This window comes from Pleuronectes platessa, chromosome 17 (assembly GCF_947347685.1).
Source record: "Pleuronectes platessa chromosome 17, fPlePla1.1, whole genome shotgun sequence".
Classification (NCBI taxonomy): Eukaryota; Metazoa; Chordata; class Actinopteri; order Pleuronectiformes; family Pleuronectidae; genus Pleuronectes; species Pleuronectes platessa.
In genome coordinates this window covers 4625198-4645181 of record NC_070642.1, presented here as the reverse complement: position 1 = coordinate 4645181, position 19984 = coordinate 4625198, and the positions used below count along the sequence as shown (strand labels likewise).

The following is a 19984-nucleotide window of genomic DNA, read 5'->3' as shown; positions in this document are numbered from 1 at the left end:
TGTGTCACAAGGTTTGTGCAACCGAGGTCCAGATCAGAAGCTGCAAACACAGTCTCACGTTTAAGAAACATGGATCTCAGAAATTGCAGATAAATTTGATTTCTCAATTTGATATCTGAATGGGCTGACCCAAACTTCTTGAGTGGAAAGTGTGGCCGGCTACTCCACTTGACCTGTGCTCTAAAGTCGAGACTCCCTCTGGCAAACTTACAATCTGAGCCTGACTCAAATGCCCTATTGGGTGGCTGGAATGTAAAAGGACATCTGTCTCAACTACCTTTACCAGTGTCACGTACACTGAACCTTTAGTCACAGTGACCATTGCTGGGGAGATTAGCACACACTCAGGGAGGGACAGACCATCGCCGAGAGGCTCAATCAATGCAGCACCTGCGGATTCACTAAAGCGAGAAGAACACGTCGCAGTAACTCATTTAGCTGTACTGGCTACATAAGTTCGTGAAGTTGATTCTGTTTTACACAAGTACCCACCAAACAGGTCAAGCCCACATGGGTTAAGCCCACGCTGAACAGATCTTTGGTTGCAAATATTTGCCCTTACTAGACAAAATTATCTCTTGCACATATATCCAGCATAAAGAAAATGTTATTATTAAAATAAAATGCAAAAGAAAGCTATAGGAGTTGAACAACAGAACTAGAATGTCATTAAGTCAAGCTCATCCCTCCACTAACGCCGAACAGTCTCTCTAAACTCAATCAAGCTGCACCAAGTTTCACACACCTTTGCCTGATTTATCATTACCTGGAAAATGGGTAAACCGTTAAAAAGCGCTATGTTAAAAGGGTGAAAAATTCCCTCATCCGCCCCTGACCTGGATCTACACCAAAATGTATAAACATCCTTCCCAGAAGTTTCATTGAAATCCATCCAGTTGTTTTTGTAACAAAGTGTGGAAACACAACCTCCTTGGTGTTAATAAATATTTTATTATATTATGCACAGAGAAATTTAAATTGGAAGTGCATCGATTCCATAGGATCGGGTCAGTCAGTCCTCTATCAGAAGACCTGTCTGAGCAGGAACTGTGCAATATTCATATTATGTATAATATTTACAACTATTGTAAGCTCTTTGATCGCGCTCTGCCTCTACTTGTGTTTAATTATAGCTTTTTAAGAGAGAGAGAGAGGGAGAGAGGGAGAGAGAGAGAGAGAGAGAGAGAGAGAGAGAGAGAGAGAGAGAGAGAGAGAGAGAGAGAGAGAGAGGGAGGTGCATGATGGGAGTTCCCCTTCAGTCTAGGCCTATAGCAGCATAAGTAGAGGATGCTCTTCAGGGCTCACGTGATCCAGCCCTAAACATAAGCTTTATCAAAAAGGAACGTTAAGTATAACCTTAATTTGCTCCTGTTCCTCCACAAAAGCATTAATGAGGTCAAGCGTTGATGTCAACTGATAAGTCCTGGCATGATGATAGCCTTCCTGTTCATCCCAGAGATGGTGGGTGGAGTTCAGATAAAAATGAAACCAGTTGATCTCTCCCACACTAAACTGGGGAAAACATATCTGCATGTATTAACTCAAGCCATGAGGTTGAAAGCATACTGCTGCATGTATATCCTAACATGCTGTCGCATCCTCATTAGAACTAATTTATAAGCAATAAAGTTGAAAACAACGTCCATGGCAGCGTATTGACGTTTCAGTTTGTGCTATTTGTGTTGTGTCCTGTTCCAAGTAGCAGGGTGCAGCTAACCTCAGGGCATTATAGGGTCATGTGGTGGATCAATCACGTCAAACTGGAGTCCTAGTTTGCTACTGCACTGAAATAGTGTCAGCTACACTGCGCAGAGGGGTCTCGTCTGTCTTCAAGGGACGACAGTCGAGCTCAGACGTCCCTCAAATGAATCTGCTCTTTTACAGTGGCTTCACACTGAAGCGCCAGAGATAAGGACCCTAGAAAGCATGTAAGTGAAAAAAAATGTAATTGAATTTTGACCATTCCATCTGATAAATGATTAAACTACTTATGGTTTTCTTTATTCGATGACAGCTAATAATAATGTGAGCGGAGATGGGGGACTGGAACTTATTAGGAAGCATTTTAGAAGAGGTCCACATCCATTCCACCATTGTTGGGAAGGTATGGCTCACCATCCTCTTCATTTTCCGGATGCTCGTGCTCGGTGTTGCAGCTGAGGACGTGTGGGACGACGAGCAGAGTGAGTTTGTTTGCAACACAGAGCAACCTGGCTGCAAGAACGTCTGCTACGACCAGGCTTTCCCCATCTCCCTGATCCGCTACTGGGTCCTTCAGATCATCTTTGTGTCCTCTCCGTCTCTGGTCTACATGGGTCATGCCTTGAACCGTCTGAGGACCCTGGAGAAAGAGAGGCACAGAAAAAAAGCTTGTCTTAAAGCTGAGCTGGAGGGGACAGACCCCATCCAGGAGGACCATAAGAGGATCGAGCGAGAGCTCAGGAAACTGGATGAACAGAAGAAAGTAAGGAAAGCTCCCCTCAGAGGCTCCTTGTTGCGCACATATGTTTTCCATATCTTGACTAGATCTGTGGTGGAGGTGGGTTTTATCATAGGTCAGTGTGCTCTGTATGGCATTGGGCTTTCTCCTCTGTACAAATGTGAGAGGTTGCCTTGCCCCAACAGTGTTGATTGTTTTGTGTCACGACCAACAGAGAAGAACATTTTCATGGTCTTCATGCTGGTTATTGCTGGAGTTTCTTTAGTCCTCAACCTCCTGGAGATTTTCCATCTGGGGGTGAAGAAGATAAAACAAAGCTTGTACGGATACAAATATGGAGATGATGAAAGTGTGTGCAGGTCAAAGAAGAACTCCATGGCGCAGCAGGTGTGCGTGCTCTCTAACTCCTCACCACAGAGGTTGGTGCAGCTCACACAGTTAACCTGCCCTGGTTTGCCTGATGCTCTCGGGGAGACTCAGGAGCATTCCCATCACAACCCTGCACAGATGTATCTGCAAAGCCAAGCTGACATCCAGGGTCTGCAGCAGCTGGGGGCTATGGAGCGGCGCTTCACTCTCGAGAGCAGGAAACCCTCATGTAGCAGCGATGAGTCGAATGGACGTCGCGGCTCAGGCCAGCCGCAGTATGCAGGGCCCCGACCCACAGTGATGGTTGGCCAAATGGATATCGCCGCAGCCCTAAAGAACGCGCAGAGGAAGCAGAGCAAGGTGAGTGTTTTTAAGGAGCTCAGTGACACGAGTGATTCTCCGGAGAGCGACCGCTACCCCACAGCCAGGAAGTGCAGTTTTATGTCCAGAGGAATGTCGGAGGTCCAGCTGGCCTCTCCATCTGACAGCGCCGACTCTCAGAGCGGAGCAGACCTCGAGGCCCAGCACCTCAACCAGGGAGAGAGTCCGATGGTGACCCCACCTCCATCCAGTGGAAGGAGGATGTCCATGGTGAGAACATGCAACTATCATTCAGTCTTGTTTTATCTGGAACCCTTAAAGCAACAAAGTCTCTTTTTATTCTTTTTTCTAATCCTTATTCAAGAGCACAGTCTTTCAGTTTGAGAACAGAACTCAATAAGTCCACATGCAGATTTGATATGGTATAATATGGATTATATTATAATTGATGGATTGATTGATTATGTAATGCCTTCACCCAAAACCCTGTGTTTTGCAGACAAATATTATTACTTTTGCTCTTGGAGCTGGTCCCATACGATACAGGGGTAAAGAAACAAGGCTACATTTATTCAATTTTTATAGTTACTTGCAACAGTGTTTCCACAACGTCAATAAAATTCTTATTGCTGCTCCATTTTGACCAGCGATCTGCTGGACTTATGCTCCATGACGCCATGTAGGTGAGGAGTGCAAGAACTCGGTTAAAGTAACCCCCTGTACGGGACTCAAAGGCTTTAAGCCAACCATCCAAAACCAGGGCAGGACAACAAAATCCAAGAGCAGAAGAAACTACGAAAAGGATGGAGGCAGCATAAGCTCTGTGAGAAGAGGCTAAGCTGGAGCACAATAAATCTAAGCACCAGAAGAGTATATTAGAGTGCAAGCACAGGCTTTTGAGTGAGCACATTATAACATCTGAACGTAAAAATCCTACTCTCAAACTGAATGGACATACTTTTGAATAAAGAGAGGGGGAAAAAACTACCTGGCTGTCTAACGAGTTTTGCTCAATATGTCAATGACACAGTGTAGCCCATGTTTGTCCATTTAGACGTTTATAAACTCAATTTTGGGATTTACTACAACAGTTTTTTATGCTTTTGCAGTATTTTCGGTAGAAGGAAGGAAGGATTATTTTAGCTACAGACTTGTAACCTAGCACACAAAAGCATAAACACATAGAGCATATGAGGGCACTTCAGAGTGTAGGGGTGTCCAATGTGCAGGATTTAGGATGGTCTCCTGACAGAAATGGAAAATAATATGTAGTGTTATAATTTCACAAGTGATATAGACCCAGAAACTGTGAATCCTATAATGAGCATCTCATCCATGGAGTCTACCATGTTGCATAGCTATGTTTCTACAGGAACCCAGAGTGGACAAACCAAACACTGGCCATTGAGAGGGCCCTTCCCTTTTTTGTATATTACCTGAAGACATTCCATTGGTTGTAATGTGCAACTTCACAGCTAATCACTAAATCCTACACAGTTGTTCATTAATCGAGCTAAGAAGCGCTGTTTCATTGTGAAAGATTTAAATTGCCTGAATAATTTCTAATTAAAACATACATATAAAGTGACCCATGATTACATGTTGTTATCTGTATGGCTGCCATCAGCTTGTTTCACTGACAACAAGCTCTACCACCAGCTGGACTGATAGTCGATTATTTTCCATTCGGCATGGACAACACATCTCCATCTAAAAAAAGAAAAAGCTTCCTCAGCACCTCCCCATGGAAACTAATGACAGCACTTAGCATTTGGTATGAAACATTTATGCTGCCAGACAACACTGGTAGATAATCCACCTCTATACTGGTGTAGTGATTTGATTGGATGGAAAATTCATTAAATTGAAAAATTATTTAGTTATTAAAGATAAGAATCTGAAAAACCATCCTTTATGTCAGATTGAAATAGATGTTTATACCTTATTTAAAAATTTAAAGATCGTTTTTATTGATTGCCCTGGTTGATTGGTCGTCCCTTGTAGCTTACAACCTGTAGTTCTTACTGTAAAATGTGTTATAGTTGTAGTAACAAACATGCTCCATCCATCCTAACACAAAACGTTTCAGGCGCAGAAATGTTGCTGCTTTAAGCCGTGAAGGGGCTGACTGAGAAAATGGATCATTATTTATAAAGTATTGTCAGTAAGAACATACATTCCATATCTATAAGGTTTGAGCGGTTTGACCAATTTAAATCAGGTGAGGACTGTAGATATCATGGGATCTGAAATGAGACGAGACACAGGTTACCATTCAAGTGAATGACATGTCTGTGTTAGAGCTCCGTAAGAGAAACACGTTAGTGTCTGAGACAGGATAATAAACTGCAATTTTTACACATTTCTTCCTTTCCTTCTTTCCTTCTTTCTTTCTTTCCTTCTTTCAGAGCATGATTCTGGAGCTGTCTTCAATCATGAAAAAGTAAAGTGCTAAGAAACATTTTGGGTCCGAGCCAGAGGAGGAGTTAAAGGAGGGGATTGAGGATCCTGATTGCAAAGCAAATATCCTGTCTCTCAGCTGCAGCTGTGCATTTCCACAGTATGTTTTTACAGTATGTATCGTGCATGTGCAAAAGCTTCAGTTAAATTTCACAGAATGAAGATGCCTATTAATTTGCTTCACACCGACGCTGTCTCCAGCAACAACTCATAAAATGAGGCCAAAAGTCTTGACAGAAGATTGTAAATACAGATTGTGGAATTGGTGACCACACAAAGAGGAGAGTTCTCTGAACTGTTGTTTATGGTTTATCATACTGAATGAGCTGCAGAAAAAAGGACTCTATTATAGGAATTTAGCATTCGTTTTGACCAAGGGTCGAATAACATTGTTTATAAATATGTCTGACAAATTTGAGCTGTTATTGCAAATATTTCTGTTGTCCTGTTGTTTTTTTCTATTAAACTCTTTCCCCTCTTCAGCTGGACTGAACTGTTTTGTCTGACTTGTGTTTTGTTTTATTCTGGAGGGACTTAATTGCAGCATGAACACAGCAAACTAAGCCTGTTGGCCTCTGTCCACACCAAGATACAATATCTCAACAGCGTCTCAGTCCAGGACATAATACAACTGTATTGATTCAATGTTTGGTACGAAACAACATTTTATCATATTTTGCACGGAAACAATCACAAACACAAAATGTGATATGCATGTTTCTTTATTTCATAAAGAGAAATGGTGTCTAGACAAAAAAGTCGTTTAGATAACACTAGCAATTGAAATTAATGAAAACTGGGTTTGCACAATACAGTATTTACAATGGTTATTAAGTCATTTTAATTAATTAGGGTCATGTAGCATTTAAAAATTATAAAGGTAAGAACTCTTAGTAGAGAATAAGCAAATAACAGCTATTTCGAATTGACAATATTAACACAAAACAGTCATCTAGAAAAATGAAAGAAAAAACAACAACTTGAACTACAAGCTTAAGAGCTATTACATAAAAATGATGCACCAAAATTGACTAATACAATAATCCATATAATCTGTGTAAAAAGCATGTAGAAAAAACACCTGATGCAGTTTGCTGATACAGTCATTGACCAGTTATGAGAGGTATGAAGGATTTCACAGGTAGATAAGTGTGAGAAAGTCTGCACTGGTGACTCAGGGATGGGGGGCCCAGGCCCCTGCATACACTCACTTCACTTGAATGTGAACTATGGCCTCTGCACGTTCTAAGGCAAATATCGGAGGTGCACTTGTATTCATGTAATGCTAACCCATACCAAAAGTTGGATTAAAGACAAGGTGAGGAATCTTCATCTTTGTGTCTTTACACAACACCGAGAACCAGTCTAATTGAACCAAGTGATTTTTACATGGCAAGAATTGATCATACATGACATGAAACCTATTTGTAAACATATTCCATTTCCATGTTTTATCTTCAATGAGCTCAGCCTGCGCATTCAACCAGGGTACCAGATGTTTTTCTTCTTCTTCTCAGTAAAGTCGAGCAGTCTGTGAGAAAGGCAGGATTTTGTTCATATTCTTTTGTAGAACAACCTTTGGAGTTGAAAAGCCAGTGTTTGTTTCAGACAAGCAGCAACAAAAAAAAAAGAGTTTAACTATAAAAGACAAATACACAGCAAAAAATGGTGAGAGCATTCAATTACAGAGTTACAGCAACAGCGAAATTGTTCACTTAGATCAATCCGTTGTAATAGCTATGCACAAATGGGTCTGGCCTGCACCAAGTAACCTGAAGGATTCCCCAATTCTCAAATTCATTCATTCATTTTAAGTGTTTTTTCTAAACTTGGAGTTATTTCTGTAACTTCATTGTAAAGTTGCACTTATCAATATTTATAATCAATGAAATGTGAGAAAGTTAGCTACTAGCTGACGAACATAGCAGCACCATAGAACTTAAGAGCCACGTCCTTTCTCTAAGGAGCTGGAGGAGACCAAAACAAAGTTTAAAGGAGAGTGGATATAACAAACATCAAATGTACACAAACATTTCACCCCATATCTGCTGGATGTGTAAATGAGCCAAATCAACCTCGTGATAGATAATATGCCTGTTTACTTGTTCTGCTGCCCCCAAGTGGCCGAACAAATCAATGAATGCGGCTTAAAAACTATACCAACATTCTAATGGATTAGTTTTTACTTGAAAAAGCTCAAAGTCAAACAAGTTGACCTTGAGTGACAGAGCAGATTTAAATGCTTGGCTCCCTGAGCAACTTTAGCAGTTGTTTCATCCAAAAGACGAACACATTTTTGTCACTTAATGTACTGTGTCTTGTTTTCATTTGCCAAAGCTCTGAGTTCGTTTGAGATTTCTGCCGACAACACAAAACAATTGAGGCGACTGGAAAATTGGTTTTGTGTACATAATCATTGAAACTATAGAGCTGCACAATTATCTGGAGGTGCGGGGCAAGGAGCTTATTTGTTTCTCAATGTAGTTTTCCAGTGACATGAGCACCATAAACAAAATTCCTCTATTGTTTCATTAGTAGAATGGAAGAAGAAATCTCAAGAGACAGATTTCCTCAGTCTCCAGGATGTAAAGCAGACAGTTTTTTCTGGAATCCACCACTGAAGCTGAGGATGGATTGAGGATTATACTGTAACTTTACCAACCCGTCAGTGTTGGGGGTTTTCTGCTGGGAGAGTGTAATTCAGAGGTGTTAGTTTGTCCGCTTCTTCCTTTAGGCTTTGTTAAGTTGAATTAGCAACACAGAGCAGGTCTGTGAGGGTAGCAGAAGTTCTTCATTGTAGCATATCAAGCACATCTCAAGGCTCCTTTGTTGCAATGGTTAGAAGACAAACTTCATGAATGAACTTTCTCCAGACAGAAAAACACAAGGTGAAAGAGTCTGTGCTCCCCAATGCAACACCAGGGTTCTTCATTTTAACATCAAGCATATGAAAAAGCACACAAAAAGAAAATGTTTGCAGAGAAGAAGCTTCTGTAACGATTTGCTGGCTTTAACCCGGTAGAGCGGCCACATGGGTAAATACTGTTCTGCTTCAATTACAAGTACAAGAATGAAAAAAGCATAAACAGTAACAAAAAGGGCTGAGGACAAGAGAAACCACACCAGTCAACGAATAATCACTACTGCTCTGCACCCAGGCTGTGCCACCACGTATGTACTGTGTGTGTATCATATGTATATGTGTGTGTACGGCATGTGTGCATGTGTTTGTGCGCTTGCGGGTCAATGTACTCTAGCTAAATAGAGATCGGTATTAAAACAATTTAAAAAAAGGTTCATAAAATACACTTAGAGTCATGTCAGATCATTTTCTTATCTACTATTTTAAAGTCAAAAAATTTACATCAGTAAAAATCAGGGGTAAAACTTCCAAATATTTTGTTCAAACTTTAAAGCCCGAGTCCGAAATCTATTTGGCAACAACATGTCCACATACATTTTTCAGGGAATTCAATTTAAAGAGTAACAAAACACTTCCAGCAGCACAACTCATGTACCAAAGTAAAATCACAAAACTGGGTGAGGGAGTTGGTACATGTAAGGGGGTGTGGCTTGCTTAGCTTAGGTGTACCCTTATATTACCTGCTATATAATATGTTCATGTTCACAGGGCATTAGTATCTACTACAGTACTTTTTATTAGAATTAGGACCTTGTGTGATAAGTCAATTGAAATATTCAGCAATGACTGTGCATGATTCACACAACACATGATTTAGCTATGTTATGTGACCAGCATTTTTAGTAAAAGACAAAATGTCAATGTGTGATTTTGAATGAGCTTTTCTCATTTCTTCAACTGCAGAGTCAGCGCTCCGTAGGTGCACTGAATGGTTGTATCTGTATTGCTAACACTTATTTGGTTGTATAATTTATTAGGTTTTATAATTCCACTTTACAGTATGTATACAAATATAATATTTTTGTTTGTCTGATTGTAGGTGTAGTAATCTGTTTAATGTCTTGTATACTTACAAATTATAATATGTTATATATAATATAATTGTTGATTGAGGCTAATGTTGTTAAATAACTACACGTTTGAGCTACATGTAATACAGAGTACTGTAGTAGATACCAATCAATAGTAACATGTGAGCGAAGGGTAAGAGAAGCCAGTGGAACAGGGGCAGACATGACATTAGTTTATGCTCTCTATTAATCTCACATGAGCTCTACTAATCTAACAGGAGTGCCATTTTGGATGCAGGCTTTAAAGAGCAATGAAGAAAGTTTCACATTCCAATTGAACTCCACCTTTGCACTAGAGCGTGGCTCTGCTTGTACGTAAAAGCCAGCCTCCAGTGAGAGTTGTGATAATTCAGCTTGTTTATACATAGAAATATAGATATTTATATATAGATTTAAAAAGAATAATTTTAAAAGCGGACTTCTCCGCAGAGAACTTGCGAGGAAAAACAGAAGCTGGACAAACTAACTAGGCCAAACAGCTATAGGCAGCATGCACGCAAATCACAAAGTAGATGTTCAAACAAATGCACTATCAGGGCAAACATGTTTCTATCTTATATGATTGTTGCTTAATCGTTCTGACGACACTTACACTGCTTTCACGTCCAATGAATTCTGAATTAGCTTATTCAAGTCCTAAAGACAAACAAATACAAGGTGTGAACACTCTTCTTCTAAAACATTAGATTCCTCTTGGATTTAGGTTTCAGATACGTCTCCTTCCTTGGGATTTTCTTTACTGTATATTCATATATTCATATCAACGTGATTTTTCCTCTTGAAGTGCCAATTTAAGTGCTCCAGTCTCAGACTTTTTCTGAAACAAGGACAAAGCGCCTCATTGAAGTGCTAAATGGCTCCGTGGCCGGAAAACAAAGTGTCTGAATAAAGTCCAATTTACTGATTTCTTAAAATCTTCTTGTCAAGAGGTTTATATATTATTCAGGATCAATTTGAAAAAAAGGAAAGTATCTGACACATCGATGGTGGCTGCACTTTTCGCTGTCAAACGGCAACACTGAAGAAACCCCAAACATGTCTGCGCGAGTGCACATGAATAGCATCTTTAAATACTGATAAGAAATACGATTTACCCCAAAAAACACAAGTCAAATTCACATTTAAAGAGGAGTCAAAGGTGGAGAGGAGCAGGCCTGAGCCGCGCATTACAGAAAACATCTTGAATGTCTAACTTTTATACATGCATTGGGCTTAACAATTTTACACGGGTGTTGACGCATGGGTCTGAATGTGCTGTTGTGTGTGTGTGTGAGTGTCTACATGTGTATCGAGCTGATTTCCTGAGTATAAGAACACCCACCATGACGGGGAATATTCATTAGGCAGGACAGGAAACAGCAAAGCAAAGATTTTCCCTTAGCAAAAAGGTGCTTGATATAACCCCGGTGAAAAAGAAACATCTAAGCCTCTACCTGTACAAAATCACTGTTACAGTCATCATGCTCCAGACTATGTACAATTCTGCCAAACAAGCACTTGAAAAGTCAGTCACTGTTACAACACCCAAATACAATGGTATTGCTGATGAGTGGGAAATAAAAAATAGTAATTTAACCACCTGCAAAAAACATTTTTTTTCCTTTCAATTCAGTGCTGAGGAAGGCAAAGGAGGAATGTTATCGGTCGCAGCCTGTACAAAGTTCTCCTGTACAGAAATACAAATGTGAGACGCTTGAAGACGTGTTTTTTTTTTCTTCTTTCTTTTTTGCATATGAACATTTTACAGTCTATCTGCATCGTTAACTTCCTCGTGTACAGAAACTGTATTCTCATTTTTCATGAATTCCGTTGAACATTCAGAGGATTTTTTTTTTTTTTATTCCTGAGTTTGAATTGCTGTGACGAAAAGGGCCACTAAGATATATTGAGAGAAGAGACCGCAGAGAGAGAGAGAGACATGGAGAGGGTGAGACAGAGAGAGGTAGAGAAGATTGTTAAAAAACAGAGTGGGAAAGAAAGAGAAGGAGGAGGCGGGAGAGAGAAAGGCAGAAGCAGAGATGCTGTTGGTACACAGAGCGACGCAGAGAGCTGCTGTTTAGGTCCGATGAGGTTGAACTGTGACGAGCGACACATGAAGAGCAGAGTCTCCACTGAAGAGTTTGCTGCTGGGCCGAATGTAGCACCATTGTAAGGGTTTGGTGAGAAGTTCCCACTCTGTCATAATAAGAGGAAAATACCTGGAGAACAGTATTGCTGCTGTTAAGACAACTTTAGTGTCAACCGTTCAAAACAAACAAAAACAAAATAAAACAGCACAAAAAGACATAAATACATAAAAAGCTTGTTTTTCAGTGAACACTGGGAGAGGCCGACATCTCAACAACCCTGACAGAGGGTTTGTCTGAAGATTAAAATTAAATAATAATAAAAAAAATTAAAAAAAACAGAGAACCACCACTACTGAGTAATGTCCTTCCTTGGCTGCTCGTCAGTTGTACATTTGTCAGTCATTTCCTGGCAAAAATCAACTGTTACCGTCTGGTTGGTTTTTCCAGTGGACAGCCCTGACTTTGTGAACAAGCTGGCGTCTTGGCCGTCCATATCTTTCACAGCCCCGTTCCTGACGGCCACGTCAGGCTCACTCTCCAAGGGGCCGGGGGACCCGTGGAAGCTCGGTTCCGGCGTGGCCGAGCCTGAGTGGGTGGTGAGGTCGATGCTGGTGGTGAGGGGGCTGGCGTTGGTGCCAGGGGCGGGGCTACAGGGGGGCTCCGGCTCATGCCCACCATTGTTGCCGGCATTGGAGTTGCCGGGCCGCAGCACGGGGCAGTAGTGGTTTAGAGACTGGACCTGCTCGGGGCTCAGCTGGACGTCCCGGCACACTTCCTGGGACAGGCAGGAGAAGTTCTCCCACAGCTCCCCCATACAGGCCTTCAGCTGGTTCCTCTCTGTCAGCAACTTATCCTTCTCACACACCTGCACATACACACAGACACATACACACACACACACACACAGAAAATGTCCGGTTTTAAAGTTGCACTTTGTTTAATTGCATTATGTTGGTATTGTGGTAGGTAGATAATAGGAGGATATCTTGGACTTAATAAAAGTTGATTGAACAGGCGAGCAGTGCTCTGCAGCATTCGGTGGGGGCAGGCGGGGTGCCTTCCGTTCGTGGACCGAATTAAACACGTCTTCTTCTACGTCATTGAATTAACAACAGCCGCCGTAGAAAATATATTGTTGGTATCTTTTTCATTATTTATATACATGATTTCTCAAATATAAGTCCAACATTTGGTACCTCTGATTATGTATAACTTTTGGGATTTCCATGTCATTATGTAAATATGCAATGCAATATCCCCAGTGTACAGTTGACTTAGTTTACGTTGTTTTGGGGTTGGTTAATTTTCTCTTTATCTAGACTCTTCTTGATGTTGAGTGGCAATGTGACAGAACCATTATCAGTATCAGAAATGTTCCAGATATGGAAAGTTCAAAGTTTTCTTCATGCCATTGAAAAGCGCAGAGAATCATTTCAACATTTCTGCTGAAAAATGTTAAAACACTTCGGCCTCATTATACAAATAAAATCAATACTATGTGGCTGTTGTGTCTGGTGTTGTGTCTGGTGTTGTTGCAGTTCAAATGTCCTGCCACTAGAGGTCCACACAGCCCATGTCCACTAACATCCCTACGATATCCTGAACATTTTTCTTTTTTAATTTTGATTGTTATGAGGTTATCAGGAAATTCTCCAACTTTTCCATCCTAACTGTCAGTCGTGTGAACTGTGCTGTTTAAAGGTTGTTTATAATACAAATTTTATTGTGGTAATTAAAACCTGGGGACCTTTAACAGAGGCTGTAACACATCTTGAGGCTGACACAAAAAATCAAAGCCTCCCAGTTTTAAACACTCACACCAGAGGGCATTCTGAAGTGCTGACAGAATGGAGCTGCATCAAACAACCACAATCCGTCCTGAGGTATTTTATCTCATCATCAGTTAATTTGCTGTGAGGTTGCTGTTACTCTTGATGCCATAATGAAGACATGGGGGTCTCATAGTCGGTGCTGATTGAAGCAGTCCACTTACCAGCTTCCTGATCTCACACTCCAGGTTCATGATGCAGTCCAGCTTCCTCTTGCGGCAGCGCTGTGCGGCGATGCGGTTCTTACTCCGCCGCCTCACGTCATGGATGAACTCCAGCTGCTCCGAGGTCAGTTTGTGCATTTTCACCAACATTTGGAAGTCATTCCTTGGAAGATTTGTGATTTGATCTACGGGGAAAGGGAGCTTCACCTGGAAAAAGGACAAAAAAGATAAGTCACATCATCCATTAGACAGATTAAGTTTGTTTTATTTTACAGCAGTAATTTAGATGGATAGACATTGCTCATACAGTTAAAGTAAAAATTTATTTTGACAATGTTTAATCTATTAATCCCACTGATACTCTTTTTAACCATGCCACCAACAGGCACATTCTTATTCTCATATTCTTTGTCAGAGGTTGTGGTCGTTCATGTTGCAGGGAGTGAGTCTCTATCGGGTGCAGCAAAGCCACCGTGAGAGGAAAGTATCATGACCTCAGTATTTCCACAGTTTCTGCTTTGAATTTTACAATTTTTTAATAAAAGCTAGTAAAAGTCACATGTGGGATGTGTCTAAATGAGGGAGATTAATGAAGGGTTAAAGCTCATAAAGAGTATTTTTCCAGGGAAATCAATGTACAGTACGACTGTGTGCACTTGCAGTGAGGCAGTTGCCACATTTGACCACAAGGTGGGACAAGAGCACCGCTCCACACCAAGAGCAGGACTTGAGCGAAGCCTTCAGCTCTGTCTGAACATGTAGCACATTCTCCAGCAGAGGGGAAAAGGTGATCCAAGAAAAGAGTCCCACTCCATCTGTCCTGGAACAGCGCGTCTCAATCTGATCGAAGAGTCTGCCAGGATTTGGGGGAAGTGACTCGTCAACCTGATCCAAATCATTGTCAGGTGCTTTCTGGGATCATGAATATCTGCAGCCCTCCTTACTGGCTGCATAACAAAAAAATGTGTGCAATAAATAAGGCAGTGATTTGGCCGAGCACAAAGCCAGATACACCTCAGCTAACGTGAGGCGGTATGCTTTTTTTCTTTATTTTTCTCAGTTTGAAGAGCTACAACAAGTCAGCCTCTCTCCCTGAGGTGATGGCAAACCTTATGATAAGCACATCATAGGCAGATCCACCCCAGTGGTATCTGTGTGCACCAGGGAGCCGTAGCTTTAGGCAGCGAGGGAAGCAGCAGAGGCATAACAAAGAGCCAGAGGAAGACAGCCGGAGAGCTTGGCAGAGATGAGAGGAGCTGCAGCTCTCTCTTTCTCCTCTCCCTTTCCCTCCCTATGGCTGACTCCGCGGAGCTCAGGAAGAACAAAGCCAAACAAAGGAGGAGGAGTGGGGGGGAAGGAGCAGGGGATGCGACTCCATTCCCAATGTACCTGGTTGCTGAAGCGGGGCCAGAGGCTCCCCGGAGACCCTTAAACGCTCAGATGACTGCAAGCAGGGGCTGCAGCAGAGGCAGCTCAGCAATGTTTCTCCATACCGAAGCCCAGAAGTGGCTGAGGTGTCACCTGGTGTAAGCTCGGCACACAGGGGGATAAAGCAAGGTGCCTACTCATGACAGAATTTAAATTACTCCTCACAGCGTTGCAAATGTAGACGTCAATCTGTCTCTGAAAGAGAAAATAGCTTGAGTTTCCTCGTTAGAAATGCAGCCCTCTGAGCCGCCAGGAGCCCTATTTCTCATCTCAGCTCAACATCTGCATGCAGACACATGAATAAATAATGACCCCCAAGCTTTCAAGGCCACAGTGGGCTCTCGCTTCTTTGCCAGGGCATGACAACTCAAGCCTCAAAGCGAGGTGACGGGAGGGCTATAAAACATCAGTGCGAGCTGCCAGCTTCAAGTAAAGCAGAGGATCTGATGACTATCTTTGTGATTAGATAGCTTATTTAGCATACACTGCACAGCAGAGACAGGAGTGCAGGCTTTACCGCCACAGGATCTGATGAGATCTTTGTCCAGACCAGTCAAGGGGGAAGGAGACGCAGCAACCTTGTGCTAGTTTCTTTTCCCCCTGCATGCACCAGTCACTGGTACACAGGGGATGGCTAAATTTAGCCACCCACCATGAGAACCAGTTCAGTGGCAGAGCTGCAATGACTGAGTACACTTCCACCGCGGTCATAAATTCACACCCAACGTTCTGGATTTACATTTATTCCTCAATTCTCTTCATCCCCCCCTCCTTCCCCCTTCCCTCGGTCATTCTCTTCCTCTGGGTCATTATTCTGCAAGTGGGGTACAGAGTGAGAAGTAGGGCTCATCTATTATCAGGACCAGCGCTGTGCTGGGGCCCAGCCCTGACACCGGCCAGACATAATGGATGTTCAAGGCTCAAATTCTATCTCAAAATACAACAAAATGTGGGACAAAGGGAAGATTCAGTCAAAGAAGTAACGTGATCATTTTTACATACTGAAGGTTTTTCACACTCTTTCATTTTTACTCACTTCATTGTGATGTAGATTGACCACTCAATAGCAATGACAAAGATAAATGTATTAAAATTAAATAAACTGAAATTTCTCAAACATAGTATCCAGAATGTTTGTGAAATGGAAGTTTGGATTCCTCTAGAATTGGCGAAACGAGACGAAGGGCGTTGGTCTGGTTGGTTAGTTGACCGAGAACTCAATGATCACTCTTACAATGTCCACTGCAAAGATAAGAGAACCCGCCAGAGGGACAGCCAGCTCAGCAGCACTCCATCAATCAGGCCTTTAGTCATGTGGCTAGACAGAAGCCACTTTACATACAAGTTAAATGACAGCCTGCTTGGAGTTTGCTACATGGCATTTAAAATGACTGAGAGAGTGAGAGAAAAGATTCTCTGGTCTGATGACACGACTGTTTCACTGTTTGGAGTGAGTCTGGGGGAAATGCAGCCCTGCAGCTGGTTATCATCCCCATGGTGAGGCATGGTGGTGGCAGCCTCATGGCATCGGGGAAGGTTCTTAATGGCAGGGACAGGAGGAGTGGTCAGGACAGTGGGAAGAATGAATGCAGGCAAACACTAAGTGGTCTGTGAAGAAAACCCTGCTCAAGGATGCATGTGATCTGAGACCATAGGGTGAAGGTTCACATTTCGGCACGACAGTGTGTCTTCAGGACACGTCTTTGACTTTCCTTCAACAGATCTGCTGTTTTTGCAAGTGATAAACTGCCCACATGCAGGTGTGCAAAGCTTATACAGTCTGGACCTTTTTATGATATTGGAACAAATGTGAATATGTGTAGGACAAATTGACTCCAACCAACAAACTAAGTTGTAATAACGATGATTTTTCTTTTAAACTATTGAAAATACATTATCTGTATCTTATCTGTAGAAGAGAGTACACATATATGTGCCTACAGTACAAAGAGGGCTCTGTGTTCCTTCAAAACTATACTTTCATCTAGAGAAATCCCTTATTTTCTTTCTAAGAGTCAGATAAAATGTTCATTAATCCACATGCTGTATCAAATTGCCTTACCCTATAGACTATAAAGTTAAATATTTTGCAGTTTTAGGGAGATTGACTGCTGGAACTACTTCTTGATGAATATTGTTGCAGTGAGTTTACCAGCTTTTGGTGCTATGATAAAATACTCAATTTTTTCAATGTTAATGGGAATGTGCAAATATCCAAAATCCCTTTTGGGATGTTATAAAATGTTGTCAGGCAGGTTTATCACAAGTCCTTTTACATGTCAAACTCAAATATATCGGTATGTCTTTTGACTTTTGACTTCTTCAAACCATGAGGGGGGGACCCTCCATCATTGAAAATGTGGATACGATTGTGTTGGGCTAAAAGAGACGAACTTACATTGTTGAGGATGAGCAGAAAGACTTTGTAAACTCTCGCAATAAAGCATACATAAAACATTTGAAGTAGCAGTTAATAGGATATCTTTGCATGACATCGCAGGCTGGGCCGCTGCTGAGCTGAGTCAGGTGGAGACCTGAGGTGAGCTGTAATAGCAGGGTGGGACAGCTCCGCCGATGACCCACACTGGAAGGGGTCACTCTGTGCTCCCCTACAGTCTCTTGACCTGCTCTGAAGACATTAACACTCACTTCATTCACACCAAAGCACTTACTCCATTCACAGCCGTTTCACACAGAGGCCCCGGGGCTGTCAGCACTCTGATATTTCCTCTGTCAGTTTTCATTCGAGGCTGAAGCAATTTTCTAAAGTGATTGCTGCCTGACACCTCTGCTCCAGGTCTGTGTAACACTTGTCCCTTATCTAATACAAAACCAAATGAGATCGCATATTGTGTCTCTGAAGTATCTCTGTAATTAACCTTGCTACATTGCACATGCTAATAAATGAGATTATAATGCGACAATACACATGCATGTGCTGGGTTAGATCTTAATGAAGGAACCAATGAGCAGTTCAGTCGTAACTGTTCTATCCCGGGGATTATAGTAATAATCTGAAACATTTTCAGATGAATAAATTACGGTTGTTATTATTGCTGAATGATGTAATCATGAATGTTTATTTATACCTCTACCAGCTTCATTAAAAACTTTATTTATGCTAGAAGCATTGAAATTTATGTACATATTTCCATGGAAAAATCTACTGATCCTTTTTTAATGTACTGGCAGTAGCAACTGCAATATTTGGAATAAACGCATGGGGAAATTCATGAAAAAAAGTGTCAAACTTCATTAACAGAAAATCCCCAACACAAACTTTTCAGCATTGGACACGCTGTTTGATTGCCAAGCTATTTCTCAGAATCAGAGTGCAAAAACACCATGGCCCTCGCCGCCAAGCTGCAAGGATGTGGCCAAAAGCAACACAAGAAGAATCTCTCAGATTACCACTGTAAATTAGCTGGATGATAAATGTCCTAGTCGACCACAGGATGTAAAGCCCTGCAGAGGAATAGAGATGTTTCTGTGCCCCGGCTGGCCCTGAGGGCCCTCCTAGTTTGCTGTAGCTCAGCTCTAGCAGAATCCCGTGGGATCTCCAGTCCAGCCCAATCGCACACTACACTCACTGTCCTCTTCTGTGCAGACTCAACAAATAGAAGTATCCTCTTTAAGGTCTCTATTTTTATCTCAGCGCTCCAGAGTGATGCAACACATACTTCAGGATCGATTCAGGAGTATCTCATTACCCTGTCACTACATTCTTCGTATATGAATCAAGGTAGGTAAATATAGATTTCAAAGAAAAACACTTGGGTTATATAGAACTTCTGTTGCTCAGTTTGAACAAGGATCCCTCTGTGTACTTGGTAGGCTACAAAATAAGGCTCCATGTGTTAGCATAAGTACATTTTTATACATGTCCCTGTTGTTAAATATAGATTTAAGAAGGGAACAAACATCCCACCAATGTTGACTTGAAATGTCGAAACCTGTTTTCCATTCAGCTGCACTCATCATCATTGAGACATTACAGACAAGTGTTTGTAATGGTTTACATAATTTAGCCATTAATGTATTAACAAAAAACACTTTTATCACAGTGAACACTAACAGATATTGTCAGATTGCTTTAACTAAATGAACCATAGTCCCCTGGGATGAAAGGCAAATCGGACTCTGACCACAGCCAAGTCAGTAGAGCATCTCTGTCATTGTCCAAGGCTCGTACGATATTGAACACTTCTACTTCATGTTTTTTTTTTAATATATATTCTTTGCATTTATAAAACAACGGAACAAAACAAACAAAAAACTGTGTGCTGATGTATCAGGACTGCTTCATTATTCCTCCCACTCGCTCTGAGATCAATATTAGCACCTCAGCGGCCAGACGATGAACTGAAATGAGCTCAACGCCTACGCTGCAACTCGGAGCTGCAACTCGGAGAGACACAAAGAGAGAAGGAGACAGACTGAGGAACAAATGTTTCTGCGTGCCGTGTATTGTGCATCTCTGTACGTCCAGATGCTTGTAGATGCAATTTCTCCTTCAGAGTTGTTAAATCCAAGTGGGATTGTTGCAGCCCACATAACATTAGCTTTGACCTGCATGATTGCAATATCAGAACTACTCTGTTTTGAGACCTGTCCTGTGGTTCTGCTGCAAAATTAAATCACAAATCAAGACCTGTAAAGCCAATTAAAGCCATAATTAGAAAGTAAATCCAATCATTGCTGTTACAAAGAAGTTAGGCTAAGTCACACCTACACTGATTTAAACAGACATGACATCTGTCATAAAAGTAGGCTACGGCTAATTCACTCAAGAATCTAAACATGACACTATGAACTTCCCCTCAGAGAGCCGGAGAGAAGAATGTGTCATTGGCTTAAGTCTTTTTAAGGTGACTATGTCTGCTGTCTGTGTGAAGCTTCTGATAGTTCTCT

The 19984-nt window shown here is 41.6% G+C and overlaps 2 protein-coding genes across 3 annotated transcripts in view; one reads left to right on the top strand and one right to left on the bottom strand.

Moving 5' to 3' along the window:
- Positions 1-2035: 2035 nt before the first annotated feature.
- On the top strand, positions 2036-5577 carry gja10b (gap junction protein alpha 10 b). The gene is made up of 2 exons (XM_053445038.1): positions 2036-3400; positions 5539-5577. Exons 1-2 carry the CDS (start codon positions 2036-2038, stop codon positions 5575-5577), a joined length of 1404 nt encoding a protein of 467 aa, XP_053301013.1.
- A 719-nt stretch (positions 5578-6296) lies between these two features.
- Positions 6297-19984, bottom strand: part of bach2b (BTB and CNC homology 1, basic leucine zipper transcription factor 2b) — a 90063-nt gene continuing 76375 nt past the window's right edge. For both annotated transcript variants that reach the window (XM_053445036.1, XM_053445037.1), the window contains 2 exons: positions 13646-13852; positions 6297-12517 (listed from right to left, as the gene is read on the bottom strand). In XM_053445036.1, coding sequence (XP_053301011.1) covers positions 12002-12517; positions 13646-13852 — 723 coding nt within the window. In that variant the 3' untranslated portion in view covers positions 6297-12001. The remainder of the gene's footprint in view (positions 12518-13645; positions 13853-19984) is intronic.

What these genes read in the sequence shown, in the direction of transcription:
- gja10b (XM_053445038.1), top strand. Translation starts at nt 2,036, where the DNA reads ATGGGGGACTGGAACTTATTAGGAAGCATTTTAGAAGAGGTCCACATC. An exon ending in GTGGAAGGAGGATGTCCATG is followed by an intron (nt 3,401 to 5,538) that starts GTGAGAACATGC and finishes TCCTTCTTTCAG; the next exon opens with AGCATGATTCTGGAGCTGTC.